General features: G+C 43.8%; 1 protein-coding gene across 13 annotated transcripts in view; it reads left to right on the top strand.

The window, feature by feature from the left end:
• ADGRG2 (adhesion G protein-coupled receptor G2) overlaps window positions 1-17,287 on the top strand; it is a 142,415-nt gene that overhangs the window by 62,270 nt on the left and 62,858 nt on the right. For 12 of the 13 annotated variants that reach the window (XM_036840816.1, XM_036840815.1, XM_036840813.1 and 9 more), the window contains one exon: window positions 1,120-1,238. In XM_036840816.1, coding sequence (XP_036696711.1) covers window positions 1,121-1,238 — 118 coding nt within the window. In that variant the 5' untranslated portion in view covers window position 1,120. Of the gene's footprint in view, window positions 1-1,119; window positions 1,239-17,287 lie in introns of those variants that run through there. The other variant, XM_036840819.1, reaches the window with a different exon arrangement.

The raw sequence follows: 17,287 nt of genomic DNA, 5'->3' as shown, positions 1-17,287 counted from the left end.
ATGGGGAATCTTGGCCATCGGAAATAACTTATCCAGAGTCACTCAGACAGTGTGGCAGAGCCAGGACCTTTGATCCCATGCTCTTTAGCCTTCACCGCGGTGCCTGCACACTCTATCTCAGGCCGACAGAAGCTGCGGTGGTGGCTAGGTGCTTGGGTGCCCTGTGGCCAGGAGCTCTGCCAGCTGAGAACACACAGCCTGGTCTGTCCCGGCCCCTTCCCCTGTGGCCACGTAGAAGGAGCCTGCTCAGTGGGCTCTCACTGCCCGAGCCCCGTGGGTGGGATGTGATTTCCTGGCTGGCTTCTTCCTCCCTCAGTATCCCCCGCCAGCGCCTGCTGCGGGTGCTGACTGCCTGTCACGGGGTTCCGTTGGCCAACTCCTCCATCGGGAGAGGAACGGACGCAGCCTTAGCATCTGCAGTTTTCTCCGCGTGCCGAGCTCCTCTCAGCCTCTGCCCCACCTCCCCCATGTGTATTTCATCTAGTTACCGCCTGGTTAACCCTCACATCTCATCTGGTATATATTGGCCCTCGATGATTATTCGTTGGAAGGAAATGAATAAATGAACGGTAAATGAGACTTTAAAATTCAGTATTGATATAAACTTCACTTTTTAAAAAATGTTGACTCTGCCCTCCCCACTACTAAAAATGTAAGCGATGATAATGAATTAACATATAATAAAGAGGAAATGCAGTGTACCCATCCTTTTACAGTATGACATAAATGGGATAGATCATTTATAAGATTCTGTGACCTCTTCTGGTTCTTAGCATAGTTTTTAACCAGCCTTTATATAGTGGTAGTCATTATATATGCAGCATTTTGTGTTTTTAAGTTCTTTTCTTGATATTTTGCATGTGTTGATGTTTTCCATAAATCTACATGGACTACCTTGCTTATCATTTTTATTATAATATCCCACTGGGTGGGCCTCCCGTAATAAACATGGGTTTTGCTTTTTGTAGCCAGTGCCCACCTGGCATTGCCAGTTCTCTGGACTAGAGTAATTTAAGGAAGCAGGTTGCAGGTTGTCTTGCTGGAGGGACTGGCCTTTTGGGCATTGTTGTGTCGTGATTATGGCAAGCTGTGATGATGTGTCCCCCTATTTTATTCCAGGATGCTTTTCTCTGGTGGGCAGTGTGGCCGTGTTGGCAGACCTGAAGAACTTTTACTGACGTTCAGGATATTCCTTGTCATCATTTGTCTTCATGTCACGCTGGTTACATCCCTGGAAGGTAAGGTGCCCATTTTCCTTCATCTTTTTCCTATTTTATCTGTGTGTGTGTGTGTGTGTGTATTTGGGATTGTTTTACTGTGGTAAAATAAACATAACATAAAACTTAACCATTTTAACCATTTTTAAGTATATAATTCACTGGCATTAAATGTATTCACAATTTTGTGCAACCATCACCACTATCCAGTTCCAGAACATTTTCATCATCTCAAATAGGAACTCTGTACCCATTAAGCAATAACTTCCCTTCCCCCCTCCCCCCAGGCCCTGGTAACCTCTGTTATTTCTGTCTCTATGATTTTGCCTATTCTAGGTGCCTCATGTAAGTATAAGGAATCATACAATATTCATCCCTTTGTGTCTGGCTTATTTCCCTTAGCATGTTTCCAAGGTTCATCCATGTTGTAGCATGATCCAGAATTTCATTCCTTTTTAAGGCTGAATAATGCTCCATTGTATGTACATATTTTGTTTATCTATTCAATGTTGATGGACATTTGGGTTATTTCCACCTTTTGGCTATTATAAATAATGCTAGTGTGAACATTGGTGTATAAGTATCCGTTTGAGTCCCTTCTTTCAATTCTTTGGGGTATATATACCTAGGAGTAGAATTGCTGGGTCATATGGTAATTCTATGTTTAACTTTTTGAGTATCTGCCAAACTGTTTCCCACAGAGGCTGTACCATTTAACATTCCCACCAGCAAGGCACAAGGATTCCAATTTTTCTATATCCTCACCAACACTTGTTATTTTCTGTTGTTTTGATAATGGATGTGAAATGGTATCATTGTGGTTTTTATTTGCATTTCCTTAATTAGTGATTTTGAACATGTTTTCATGTGCTTATTAGCCATTTGTGTATCTTCTTTAGAGAAATGACTATTCGAATCTTTGGTCCATTTTTGAATTGGGTTGTTTGGGGATTTCTGTTGTCATTGAGTTTTAGGAGTTCATTATATATTCAGGATATTAATCCTTTATTATATATATGATTTGCAAATATTTTCCCCCTTCTGTGAGTTGTCTTTTCACTCTTTTTTTTTTGGCTGCGTTGGGTCTTCGTTGCTGTGCACGGGCTTTCTTTAGTTGTGGCAAGCGGGAGCTACTCTTTATTGCGGTGTGCGGGCTTCTCATTGCGGTGGCTCCTCTTGTTGTGGAGCACGGGCCCTAGAGCACATGGGCTTCAGTAGTTGTGGCACGCAGGCTCAGTAGTTGTGGCGCACGGGCTTAGTTGCTCCGCAGCATGTGGGATATTCCTGGACCAGGGATCGAACCCGTGTCCCCTGCATTGGCAGGTGGATTCTTAACCACTGCGCCACCAGGGAAGTCCCTTTTCACTCTTTTAATAGTGTTCTTTGATGCACAAAAGTTTTTAATTTTGATGAAGTCCAATTTGTCTATTTTTACTTTATTGCCTGTGCTTTTGCTGTCATATCCAAGAAATGTCATGAAGCTTTTCCCCTATTTTTCTTCTAAGAACTTTATAGTTTTAGCTTTTATGTTTAGGGCCTTTGATCCATTTTGAGTTCATTTTGTATATGTTGTAAGGTAAAGATCCAACTTCATTATTTTGCAAGTGGATATCCAGTTTTCCCAGTACCATTTGTTGAAAACACTGTCTTTTCCCCACTGAGTGGTCTTGGCACCTTGGTCAAAAATTAATTGACCATATATGTGAGGGTATATTTCTGGTGTTTATTTGTTTTTAAAAGTACCTACTCGAAGGCACTTCTGCATGGAAACTTAAGGGAGACAGAGAATCACCCTAATGAAGCAGCCTCCATTTCAGAAAAGAGGATCCTTAGAAGCTTATGTGAGAAGGGGAAAAGGTACCTGAGGAAGGCAATGAAAAGTCCAGAAACCCCAGGGCTGCAATATCTTTGGGTACAACTGCCAAAAGAATACAGTGCTATGCAAATATAAAGAATCAGTATTTAAGAAGACATTATTAAGGACACACAGAGAAATAGCTTACTTATTTAAAAGAGAGTTGCAAGACCAAGGAATCTTTGTTGGATAAAGCAAATATCTACTAGCAGCAACAGACTAAAACACAGTTGACAGTCCTTCAAAAGTAGGCACTGGGGCATATTGTCAAGAAGCCACGATACTTTACACAAAGAAATAAGAGCTAAATCTGTATTGACTGCTTACAATATGCTGGGTTCCTATGTGCTTTACATACATCCACTCTCTTAAGCTGCTCAACCAAATCTATTAAGGGGAGATCCTAGTCTTAGCACCATTTCCCAGATCAAGAAACTGAGGCTCAGAGAGATAAGTAACTTGCTCAAGGGAGTGGCCGAGCTGGGAATTGTACCCAACTTGGAATTTTGTGCTCCTAACCACAAAACCAGAGTTCTCAAACATGAGTGTGCATCAGAATCACCTGGAAGGCTTGTTAAGACAGATCCCTGGGTCCTTCCCTCAGAGTTTTTGATTTAGTAGCTCTGGGGCGGGCCCTGAGAATTGACATTTCTAACAAGTTCTCAGGTGATGTTGATGTGACTGGTTCAGAGACGATACCATTACCTACACAGCTGGCAGAAGACATAAGTAGGGAGAGAAAACTCCTCCAGGTATATATCATGGGATACAAATTCTTTTATGGCCATGTGACGTTCATGTAAACTGTGCTCACACACATCATCTCCTTGGGACATTAAGACACCACTGTGGGATTGTCAGGGCAAAAATCAGATGTCCCCACTTTACTGATGAGTAAATGTCCCCAGGGACGTTGTTGGTTAGGAACCAGCGGAGCCAGACTAGATACTAGATCTTTGGTCTCGCGTTTCAGTGCTTTTTCCACCACAGAGTAGATGAGGAAGGAAAGTGGAACACAGGGGGAGAAAATCACCAAAAGGAAAGCTGCTTGGTAGAAATAAGTCTTTTTGAAAAAGTATATTTAAAAATTATGAAAATGGGGCAGGTAAACAGAGTTGCATGGCTCTGAAACCAGCCTGAGTAGGGAAAACCTGTGTGGATGCTAAGGTCGCTGAACGTATTTCTTGCTCTGGCTCTCTGATGAATTGATTTCTTAAGGCAGTGGTTCTCAGAGTGTGGCCCCCAGACAAGCAGCATCAGCATCACCTGGGAGCTTTTTAGAAGTGCAGACTCTCAGGCCCAGCCTGGACCTGCTGAATTGGAAACTCTGAGGGTGGGGTCCAGCAGTCTGTGCTTTAACCATCCCTCCCGGTGATGCTGATGCATGCTCAGAGAGCCACAGTCTTAAAGGATTGGCTGAAACATTACTGTGCCCCATGATATAGTAGAAAGGTGGTGAGATCTAGAGTTAGAGCTCTCCCCGTGCCTGCCACCTGCTGTTTGTATGATCTCTATTTGCCAGTAGACTGATATGGGACTCTATTTCCTCATCTTCAAAATGGGTGTAATCCTGAGCTCCCCCAGTGGGCTCTTGTTTTTTGTTTTTTTTTAAACACTTTGGCAGTTTCTTTTTTTTATTTTTTATTTTTATTTTTTAATTAATTTATTTTTGGCTGTGTTGGGTCTTCGTTTCTGTGCAAGGGCTTTCTCTAGTTGCGGCAAGCGGGGGCCACTCCTCATCGTGGTGTGCGGGCCTCTCACTATCGCGGCCTCTCTTGTTGGGAGCACAGGCTCCAGACGCTCACGCTCAGTAGTTGTGGCTCACGGGCCCAGCTGCTCTGTGGCGTGTGGGATCTTCCCAGACCAGGGCTCGAACCCGTGTCCCCTGCATTGGCAGGCAGATTCTCAACCACTGCGCCACCAGGGAAGCCCTGGGCTCTTGTTAAGGCTCAGTATATGTTAAAAAAAAAAAAAAACCTGCATGATGGCAAAGGTTTTTCTTTTTCTTTTTTCTGTTTCTTTTTCCAGCTTTATTGACGTATAACATTGCATATGCAAAGGTTTTTCTGAATGAAGTTTTGGGATCTGGAAAGGGCTAAATAGGAGTTTGTTATTGTCTTTCAGAACTCCAACTAAGAGTATTCATGATATTTAATAATCACTTTGGTAATATTTACCTTGTGCCAGCCGCTGTTCTTTGAAGTAGGCACTAGTATTAGGCTCCGTTTTACAGACTTACAGGAAACCGAGGCAAAAAGAAGGTAAGCAACTTGCCCTCGGTTAAACATTTTGGTTGCAGAGTTGCAATTCAAGCTGAGGCCATCTGACCCAAAGTTTGTGTGTTTAGCCACTACGCTATCCTGTCTTCAGCATTCTTAACCTCCCTGCTACACTAGGTTGTGTACTCTGCTTGGTGGTTGTGTAGCTGTAGGTTAAACATAAAGGTGGAATCCACTTTTGGACTGGATCATCCAGATGGCTTATAGGCATCATCTCTCTGAACAGCTTTGGACTGAGGCAGGTTCTTTTTTTTAAACATCTTTATTGGAGTATAATTGCTTTACAATGGTGTGTTAGTTTCTGCTTTATAACAAAGTGAATCAGTTATACATATACATATGTTCCCATATCTCCTCCCTCTTGCAGCTCCCTCCCTCCCACCCTCCCTATCCCACCCCTCTAGGTGGTCACAAAGCACCGAGCTGATCTCCCTGTGCTATGCGGCTGCTTCCCACTAGCTATTGGTTTTACATTTGGTAGTGTATATATGTCCATGTCACTCTCTCACCCTGTCACATCTCACCCCTCCCCCTCCCCATATCCTCAAGTCCATTCTCTAGTAGGTCTGTGTCTTTATTCCCGTCTTGCCACTAGGTTCTTCATGACCTTTTTTTTTTTTTTCTTCCTTAGATTCCATATATATGTGTTAGCATACTGTATTTGTTTTTCTCTTTCTGACTTACTTCACTCTGTATGACAGACTCTAACTCCATCCACCTCATTACAAATACCTCCATTTCATTTCTTTTTATGGCTGAGTAATATTCCATTGTATATATGTGCCACATCTTCTTTATCCATTCATCCGATGATGGACACTTAGGTTGCTTCCATGTCCTGGCTATTGTAAATAAAGCTGCAATGAACATTTTGGTACATGACTCTTTTTGAATTATGGTTTTCTCAGGGTATATGCCCAATAGTGGGATTGCTGGGTCATATGGTAGTTCTATTTTTAGTTTTTTAAGGAACCTCCATACTGTTCTCCATAGTGGCTGTATCAATTTACATTCCCAGCAACAGTGCAAGAGGGTTCCCTTTTCTCCACACCCTCTCCAGCATTTATTGTTTGTAGATTTTTTGATGATGGCCATTCTGACCGGTGTGAGATGATACCTCATTGTAGTTTTGATTTGCATTTCTCTAATGATTAAGGATGTTGAGCATTCTTTCATGTGTCTGTTGGCCTTCTGTATATCTTCTTTGGAGAAATGTCTATTTAGGTCTTCTGCCCATTTTTGGATTGGGTTGTTTGTTTTTTTGTTATTGAGCTGCATGAGCTGCTTGTAAATCTTGGAGATTAATCCTTTGTCAGTTGCTTCATTTGCAAATATTTTCTCCCATTCTGAGGGTTGTCTTTTGGTCTTGTTTATGGTTTCCTTTGCTGTGCAAAAGCTTTTAAGTTTCATTAGGTCCCATTTGTTTATTTGTGTTTTTATTTCCATTTCTCTAGGGGCTGGGTCAAAAAGGATCTTGCTGTGATTTATGTCATAGAGTGTTCTGCCTATGTTTTCCTCTAACAGTTTGATAGTGTCTGGCCTTACACTTAGGTCTTTAATCCATTTTGAGTTTATTTTTGTGTATGGTGTCAGGGAGTGTTCTAATTTCATACTTTTACATGTACCTGTCCAGTTTTCCCAGCACCACTTATTGAAGAGGCTGTCTTTTCTTCACTGTATATGCTTGCCTCCTTTATCAAAGATAAGGTGACCATATGTCTGAGGCAGGTTCTTTTCGGTTCAGGATGGCTTAGGTCTGGTCTTTGATGAAGGCCAAGGGGACCTGCTACTTCTACACTGGATAATCAGTTGCGTGGTAATGAGTGCCTGCTGTGTGCCTAGCATGACTGGCTGCTGAGAGGACATCATCTCTGACTCCAGGAAATTTACACTCCAGTTGGAGGGACATGACTATGACACATGAGAACAGTACAAACTGTAACTAAATCCTGAAGTGTGAGTCAGTGCTATAGGGCTTTAACATACGGCCCTTGGCCAAATCCATGGGTGAGTCTAGTTAAATGTTAAGCCACCTGTAGCAGATGCTATTGGTGCTCTGCCCATCTCCCCTTGGCCCACCCAGAGGTCACCTACAGACAGATCCTGCACATGCTGGTGGCTCCCATGTCTCCCTTACTGAGAATGATCTGTACCCATGCGCCCATGCTTGGCCTGTACGTGGAACAAGCTAGTAGTGCCAGGGAGTTAATACCCCAAAGCAGTGAAGAATGGGAGTTCGTGTTTACCTATGCCAGCTTCCCTGTCCCTTGGTGGGACAATGCTAAGGTGTGTTCTGTACACCTAGGAGATTGTTGGATTGGGCCACAGTTGCCCATAGTAGCAGTGTGCTAATTAATGTACCCATTATTGGCTTTACTCTCTTCCCTACCTCACTCCCCTACTCCCTCCCTCTGCTTCCTGGGGTCATCCCCATTTGGAAACACACTCATTTTCCAAGTCCAGCCCAGTGTTACTGCCTCTATGAAACCTCCCCTGACGTCTTCACAAGAATTAAATCTCTTCCTCCAGAGCTCCCTTTTCCTGTTTATCCATGTCTTTTTATGCTTGTCACTTTGTATCATGTCATGATGTACTTCCTTTGCATCATGAGTCCTTTCAGCATATGGTCTGTGCCAGGTGAGAAGGGAGAATGAAGGTTTGGCAAGGTGGGTGGGAAACTAATGGGGTGAAAGCAGGCAGAGGGCCTGCTCTGGGGCAGGCCGTGCTATAGATCATCTCATTTAATCCTCACAAAAACTCTTTATGGTAGATATTTTAAGTCTCAGTTTGCAGATGAAGAAACTGAATGTCAAAGAGAGTAAGTCATTTGCCCAGTCACACAGCTTGGAGGATCCCCCATTGGAATCAGTAGCCCGTACTGTTCATACTCTACCGGGTTGCCCAGTAAGTGGAGACTGAATGAACGTGGCACTGAGGCATGGAGAGAAGAGGGAGAGGGAGCCTGAAGTAAACTGCCAGAGCGCAGCCGTTGCCCCTGGCTCTGGGGTATCTAGACTGCAAACACAGTAGCTTCGTCCTGGAAGCCTGAGAGATGACTCAGTAGCTCTTGACAGTGAGGAGGGATCAGACTGACACTCACTTTTTTTTTTTTTAACATCTTTATTGGAGTATAATTGCTTTACAATGGTGTGTTAGTTTCTGCTTTATAACAAAGTGAATCAGCTATACATATACATATATTCCCATATCTTCTCCCCGGACTGACACTCTCTTGTTAGGCCACTGGCCAACAGAGAGAACCCTTAGACCTTGACACTTCCAGTTGTGTAATTTGGTGATGTTCGAGGGAGTCATTCTTGGTCTACCAGAAGCCCAAATCAGTTTTGGCAGGTAACTTACCTCTAGCCTCTAGCTCTCTTGGGCTGTGCCAATACCTCTTTTCTTTTCTTCCTTCCTTCCTTCCTCCCTCCCTCCCTCCCTCCCTTCCTTCCTTCCTTCCTTTCTTCCTTCCACTGCTTCTTCTTTTTTGTCTTTCAAGAAGATCTTTTAGGTACAGCTGTTTTCCAGAGCGTGAGATGACGTATTAGTGGAAGATGGTTATAATTTCATTCTTGCAGAGTTGTCATCCCCATTTGGAAACAAGTACACATTTGAGCCAGTTTGGTGACCTCATGAGCTATAATCCTAACTTACTGTCTTTCTGGGCTGGATCTAGATCTTTCTGTGCTGAAGGCATTTCTAGTGTTAGATTTCTCTCTAATTCCCCTTCTCCAAGGCCCCACTGGCTTGTCTCCTCTTACCATCTCATGCTTTGTCCATCCAAGTCTTTGTTCTTCTTTCCAAACCCAGTGCTGGTCTCCTTCTTTCTCACTTTCCTATCTGTAAAATTGAGATTATAAATACCAGAGTGCTGATCTGATACTCAGCCAATCTCCCAAGCCCCCGAAATTCCACACAGGCATGAGGTCACTTCTGCTGGGCCCTGACTCTTTCCCTGGCAGGTAGAAGTGATGACAAGGAATGATAGAGAATCTAGATGGGTTGAGGGGGAAACTGAAAGCAGAGGACATTGTGTCCCACTTTCCACTTAGAACTCCAGATGAGAACCCCTCACAGTGGCCTGTAAATCAACATGGGGCAGTGGCACAGATGAGAAATGGTGGCACAGTGTGTTTAGGCAGAGTGAAGGCTGGAGGTGGTGTCCTCTCCAGGTCTTTCTCATCTCTTGTGTGACAGGGAAGGGATTCGAAATTGCCCTCGTGTTCCTAGTGGGTAGCTCTGTTGAGAGCCAGGGGCAGGGACAGGGCTGCAGAGATGACGGTGTGGACAGCTGAGACCAGGGGCCAGATGGAGGATGTGACAGACACTCAGTGGTGAGAGCTGAGAGGACCTAGGTCAGCAAGAGAGGGACCCCCAGGCCAGGGTGGGATTCTGAGAGACTAGAACATGGGGCCCACTGGACACAGCCTTCAGCAGTGGATGCCAGCTGGACCCCCAGGAACCCTGCAGGGTGAGGGAGATCCCTGGAGAGGCCCTTGAGAACCCAGGGCTCAGCACGAGGTGATGTAGGTCCTTTCTCCCTACTGTGCAGACCACTGGCACCCCATTCCTAACCTGGAAGCCATCTTGACTACCAGAAGGAAGAGGAGGGAAAATGAAGATTGCGCATTTATCTGGAAGACATTGAGTTACCTAGAGACCATTTTAGAGCAGAATAGAGAGCTACCTTAAATCATCAGGTTTAAGGATCCCTTTCCTGTACTTCTGGAATGGAGGCTCCAAAACAAGATGGAGTCATCCTAGACATCAAAGGAAAGCTCAAGGATTTCTTTTTAATTTGTTTATTGTCACTATTGTTTGTACATCTAAATTATGTCTATACATTTTAAACTAACTCTAAAACATCCATACTGAACACTTAGGATGTGTCAGGACACTGCTAGCAATGGTGAAGGCCATCATGATATCCTGAATTCTGCTCCTCCTCCTGGTTTTATCTTTGCAGGTATGAAGGAATATCTGGTCAGGTCCTCTCTGTATCCTCCATAGTGTTAGCACATAGTAAGCGCTCAATAAACTGGCTGGTTGGTTGGTTTTGATTTGTGGCTCTAGTCTAAAGCCTAGAGATACGCTAAAACATGGACTGCTCCCCTCAGCTTACACCACCAGCTTTATCCTTATCTGAACCCAATGAGTTCTGATACAACATATATTCCACTAAACTTTTGTGTAGACTTCAGTGAGGTGGCTGTACATTGGCTCCAATTACCCTTAAGGAATGTGTTTCCTTTCCTCCATGTGATGAAGAGGCTCAGCTGATTGTCTGTTAAGAGTCCTTCACAGTTTGACATTGTGAGTTCAATTACCCAGTAGGATCAGTCTTTGGATTCCTGATTTGTTGTCCTGGGATACCGGGGATCCTTGAGGTCTGCCTCGAACTAAGAACCACTCATCTCTGCAATCCCATTTTAAGGCTGCTCTCCTATTCAAAGTTCCTAATATGAAATTGGAAACAATTTAAAAGTCCTATTTTCTCCAGACTACTTTTTTTAACTTGATGTGATTTCGAAAGCTCTTAAAGTTACAATCAAGCCAGTGAATCTCTTGATTTCCATATTGATAAAAGCTCCAGACATGGCTTTTGCTGACTGGTAAATCCCCCAGTTGCCAGTGCTATCCTTGCCTTGTTGTACATGGAAAAGTCCCAGTGTCTCTTTGTAGGATCCAGTGGCAACAGCACATAGCACTGAACATTAAGAACAGCAGTAGCAACCCATCTGGACATTTCTGTAGGTCTTCATGGTCTACAGGGCACCTTGGCATACATCATCTCCTCATGTCCCCCTGAGGTGGGTGGAGAAGTTTGTATTATCCCCACTTTGCTGATGAGGAGACTGCAGCTCAAAGCAAAGGATACTTTTCTAGGTTACCCAGCAAGAAACAGTATCAAGGTGCTGAAAGCAGCTCTCCAGAACTCTTTCTTGTACACCAGCCTGCACGAAGTGCTTGCCTTTGGCTATAGGAGTATGTTTTAGCCAAGATCTTTAACAAGGGTGACTTTAACCATGAGGAGTGTCCCTCTAAATGAGGGGTTGGCAAACTTTTCTTTAAAGAACAAGATAATAAATATTTTGGCTTTGTGAACCTTATGGCCTCTGTGGTAACTACTCAACGCTGCCCATGCAGCTCAAAAGCGGCCCTAGACAATATGTAAATGAATAGATGTGGCTTTGAGCCAGTGGAACTTTATTTGCAAATACAGTTGGTGGGCTGGATTTGGCCCATGGACTGCAGTTTACAGACTCCTGATCTAGACAGTGCAGAAGTGGTGCGGCACTTACTACTGATCATTTATGTTACAACCATTCCTTGCTTTTTCTCGTGCTGGCTAAGCCTGGCTTCGTAGGGTGCTCCCCTCTTTCCACACTCAGGAGTAAATCCTGATTATTCTGAGCCACCCGCGGAAATGCTGTTCCTTGCCAATATTTGATTTAGGAGTGGGTATGTGACTGACTTTTGACCAAAAAGACACCTGGGAAAATCTGCTGGGGGACTTCTAGGAAAACAGCCCCACTCCTGAGACTCAATGAAAAAGAGTTTCTCTTCTTCCTCTGGACACGCACTGTTCAATATGATAGCCACTAGGCACATGTGGCTATTTAAATTTAAATTAATTAAAATTAAGTGAAATTAAAAATTCAGTTCCTCAGTCACGCTAAGTCACATCTCAAGCGTTCAGTGTTCACATGGGGCTAGTGGTTGCCGTACTGGACGGTGCAGATAGAGAATATTTCCATCGTTGTAGAAAGTTCTATTGGATAGTGCTGTGCCTAGACATTTTCGTGTTTGGATTTGATGCCTGGAACAGTGGTAGCCGTCTTAAAAACACTGAGAGGCGCTAGGGAGTGCAAGTAGAAAAAGGAGATAACCTGAGTTTTTGAAAGGTTGAGTCCCTGAACTAACTGTATCCTGAGGATGAACGAACAGAAGGCTGGAAAAGGCCTGGATCTTTGTTGCCATCCCTGAGCTGTAGGACCAGCCTTAGAACTGTCTGCTTTTGGAGTTCCTGTTAGGTGGGGCAATTGACTGTCCTTAATGTTTGTGATACTTTTAACTGAATGTTCTGCGACTTGCCTCTGAAAGCATTCTAACACATCTAAGAGTTACCTTTACAAAGGTTTCCTGTGTGTCGCGTCGCTTTAATGCTTCGCGCGTTACCTTCGTGAATCCTGAGAATAGCTACGGTCAGGTGTTACTCCTTCATTTTCTAGATGAGGGAACTGAGGCTTGGACGGTTTGAGTCACTTCCAAGTTCACACAGCTGGAAAGTAGAATTGGTGGCATTTTAGAACTTGTGTCCTTAACCACTTCCTCAGTGTTTAGTCCCTGAAGCAGTTGAAAATGTTTTTTTACACGACTTTGACTGAAACTTTGCCATATTCATTTATCCTGGGATGGCTTTGTACCTCCAAAGGACTAGATAAAGATTAAGAGAGATCTGAGGAATGAAAGCAATAGTTCCGCTGATTTAATCTATTAAGAAGTAAGTTGATGTTCCAAGAGAACATGCTGTTGAAATGTACCTTGATGTGGGTACATCTTTTCCTTCAAGAAAATAACAAGAAACAGATTGATCTTGGCAAGAAGCCTCATGTTCACAAGATCACAGTGCTGTAAAAAAAACCCATCAAGATAGATTGATGGTGCTTTTACAACAATGTCTGTGGCAATTGTGTTTGTTTTTAACATCAGTGTTCTATTTGACCTATACCCTTCCCTCTTCTTTCCCTTTAGGAATGCACACAGCATAAAGTAAAAGTTACTCTCTTGTTGCTCTAGTATTCAGTATAGTGTAGAATTTTGTTAATTTAAGGAGAGAAATGAAAACTATCAAATGGGTGGTGGTCTTGCTTTGGTGAATAAATGAGAATTGCTTATAATTATCTGATTAATTGAATAAACAAGGACTGAACACATAGCTGTCTTGTGTTTCAACTCTATAGCCTTTTTTTAAAAAATATATTCTATATCTTTTTTTCTGTACTTGATCTAAGAGAGGTATGTTGAAGTCATCCATTATGATGTTGTTTGTGTTAATTACTCTTTTTGTTGTCCACCTTTTTTTTTGCTTTATACATTTTTTTTATATAAATTTTTTAAAAATTATTATTTATTTATTTATTTATTTATTATTTATTTTTGGCTGTGTTGGGTCTTCGTTTCTGTGCGTGGGCTTTCTCAAGTTGTGGCAAGTGGGGGCCACTCTTCATCGCGGTGCGCGGGCCTCTCACTGTCATGGCCTCTCTTGTTGCGGAGCACAGGCTCCAGACGCGCAGGCTCAGTAGTTGTGGCTCATGGGCCTAGTTGCTCCGCGGCATGTGGGATCTTCCCAGACCAGGGCTCGAACCCGTGTCCCCTGCATTGGCAGGCAGATTCTCAACCACTGCGCCACCAGGGAAGCCCTTCCCTCTGTTTTGAAGCCATGTAAACCTTAACCTTTGCTGTAGCACTTCTGGGTAGCAGATTCTTAGGAGGCCCTTAGGCCTCCTGTGCTCCGCAACAAGAGAGGCCGCGATAATGAGAGGCCCGCGCACCGCGATGAAGAGTGGCCCCCACTTGCCACAACTAGAGAAAGCCCTCGCACAGAAACGAAGACCCAACACAGCCAAAAAGAAATAAATTAATTAATTAAAAATGCAACTGCGAAAAAAAAAAAACCAGAGGGAAGTCAAAAATACAACTTTTTCAACTAAGTAGGATGCAGCAAGAATATCCATAATTCAGCCGTTCTCTGTGGCTTTTACTAGTATGCCACTGTTTACAGACCTGGTTTGTCACATAGGAGTTCTACAGTTGGGGGTCATGAAAAAAACATGATATGGATGTTAGCTAGGAGCAAAGCTGGGGAAGTGAGTCACAAAGAAGGGGGGATTCATATTCAGCCTCAGAGTGGCAAGGGCTCCCCCTCCTCTGATTCATATTGATTCCCTGACTTTTGACCTAGTCAATATAAGGGCAAAGAACTGGAGAGAAAATGACTGGGGAGAGTGATTTTAGCATTAATTTTGTCCTATCATTAGTTTAATGGATATCATTACTCTACAGCGTTCAAATTAAATCTGATGTGGCAGAGACTGGCTGGCAGCTCACCAAAGCTTTATTTTTTCTTCCTTAGCACACAGCTAGACTACATTTCCCAGCCTCCCTTGCAGTTAGAAGTGGCCATGTGGCTGAGTTCTGGCCAGTGGGTGTGGGGAGAAATGATGTTTGCCACTTCCGGGCTTAGCCCTTAAAAATCTCCCACCTGTTTGCCTGGCTGGACGTTGCTCTCCAGAGCAAACTTGGAATCTTCATGTTGAAAATGGCAATGCCTCTGTCAGCCTGGGTCCCTGAATGACTGCATGGAGCAGATGCTGCTCTCTCTGTCCCACCCTGCCCTCCACTCTAGGCTGCTGATTGGACTTTACACCTGGAAAATTAACTTTTTTTTTTAAGTGTCTGAGATTTCAGCATTTATTTATTGTAGCAACTTGCCTTACCTTAACTAATGAGGCAGGGTAGTTGGTACATCTCATTCATTCTGCCATTGGAGGGTGGGGTGGGATGGGCTAGGCATCCCTTCTTTCTTGAGATCATGTATGAACCCAGGTTCATACAATCTAAGAAAGCTGGAGGAGGCTGTTCTGGGCACTACCAGATTATCATTGTCCAATCAGGAGAGAGTCATTTGTAGTCAGGAGACTCCACCAGAGCTGCCCACTCCCTTTGTGCCAACTCAGGCCACTGGGACCTCCACAATATGGTATAAGGTTAAGACTACAGGCTCTGGACTTCCTGGGGTCAAGTCTTACCTCTGCCATTTATTAACTCTGACTGTACCAAGGTATTTAATCACTGTGCTTCAGTTTCCTTATCTGTAAAGTAGCAGTATCTCTCTCATAGAGTTATATGCAGATTAAATGAGTTAATGCATGTAAAACAGATGGCTGAAATGCATTTGACACGTTGTAAGAACTCCGTAAAAACTAGCCGTCATCACTAGAGACCAGCATGATCTAACAGAAATTTTTGTGATAATGGAAGTGTTCTATATCTGTCCAATACAGTAGCCACCAACCACATGTGACCATTGAGCACTTGAAATGTGACTGAGAAACTGAATTTTAAATTTTATTTAACTTTAAATTTAAATAGCCACACGTGGCTAGTGGCTACCATATTGAACAGTACAGCTATAGGCCATTTGTTCTAATTGCTTCAGAATTTTTTGAATTAGTGGTTTTGGGGTTTTTTTGGATATATATCCAGGAGTGGAATTGCTGGGTCATATGGTAGTTCTATTTTTAGCTTTTTGAGAAACCTCCCTACTGTTTTCCACAGTGGCTGCACCAATATACATTCCCACCAACTGTACGAGGGTTCCCTTTTCTCTACATCCTTGCCAACATTTGTTATTTGTTAACCTACCTGCCACGCTTGAAGGATTCAGAGCAATGTCATCTGGACTGTTGGGGTTTGATAGGTTAACTATTCTGCTTCTCCCTCACCGCAACATCCCCTACATCCTCTCATCTTACCTTAGAAGTGTCTGTTGAACCTCTTTTTTCATGCCAGCTTCCCAAGCACTGGTTCAAGTCGTCATCATGTCTTGGCTAATCTACTGCAATAGCCTGCTGTCTGGCCGTCTCACTTCAGATCACCCTCCTCGTTTATTTCATAGCTGTATAAAAAAAATATTGTCCTGTGTCAGGGGCTGGGGAGAATGGGGAGTCCACTGTGCAGCCAAGTCCTTACCTTACCCCGCACCCCTGGAGAACCTAAGCTGAGATGCCAAGGGGGTCACTGCTCACGTGTGAGCTGGCAAAGAGTGGCGTGATCTGAGGGAGACTGGAAGAGTTTCTGTACCCTACCCACTGGTTCCCCATCCCCCCACTTCCAGGTGCTTCTGCACTTAAACATCTACCACAGGGAACTCTCACTACCCATAAATGACAGGTGCTTTGGAGTGAAAGAACATGTCAGCTGACTAACAGCAGAATCACCCGAGACACTAGTGGGGATCCAGGAGGAGAGGGGCACCCAGGCAAATGTTGCTTTCCTTAAGCTGGATCTCTTCGGGAGGAAACGGAGATAGCCCTGGAGCGTGCATTCTCTATGGGGGGGGCCACTTCGCCCCCATGGGAATGAAACTTGGTTCTTGGGGGCCAAAAAAAAAATATATATATATATTTATATATATATATATATATTTATATATTTTTATTTATATATATATATATATATATTTCTTTTTTTTTGGCTGCGTTGGGTCTCCGTTGCTGCATGCGGGCTTTCTCTAGTTGCGGCGAGCGGGGGCTACTCTTCGTTGCGGTGCACAGGCATCTCATTGCGGTGGCTTCTCTCCTTGTGGAGCACAGGCTCTAGGCATGCAGACTTCAGTAGTTGTGTCTCACGGGCTCTAGAGCGCAGGCTCAGTAGTTGTGGCGCATGGGCTTAGTTGCTCCACGGCATGTGGGATCTTCCCGGACCAGGGCTCGAACCTGTGTCCCCTGCATTGGCAGGTGGATTCTTAACCACTGCATCACCAGGGAAGTCCCAAAATCTTATATATTACACAGGGCTGGGACTTGGATGAGGCAAGTGAGGGGTCTAGGGCACAAAATGTTAGGAGACACCTCCTCTTAGGGCTCTGTGTGTGTGTGTGTGTGTGTGTGTGTGTGTGTACACACATACATAAATACACACGTACATAAATATATACATACTGTTTGGATGGCAAGGAGTGTTGTGGGTAAGGGGATGGAAAGGGTCGGGCAAAGGGGGAAAGTGTTGTGATTTTAAATAGAGTGGTCTGGATCAGTCTCTCAGAGAAGGTGATATTTGAGCATCGTTTGAAAGAGACAGCAGGGCAATCCAGGGGGTTCTCTGTGGGAAAAGTATTTCAGGCAGAGGGAGCAGCAAGTGCAAAGGCCCTG

Source organism: Balaenoptera musculus, chromosome X (assembly GCF_009873245.2).
Source record: "Balaenoptera musculus isolate JJ_BM4_2016_0621 chromosome X, mBalMus1.pri.v3, whole genome shotgun sequence".
NCBI lineage: Eukaryota > Metazoa > Chordata > Mammalia > Artiodactyla > Balaenopteridae > Balaenoptera > Balaenoptera musculus.
This window is presented reverse-complemented; position numbering and strand designations above follow the sequence as displayed.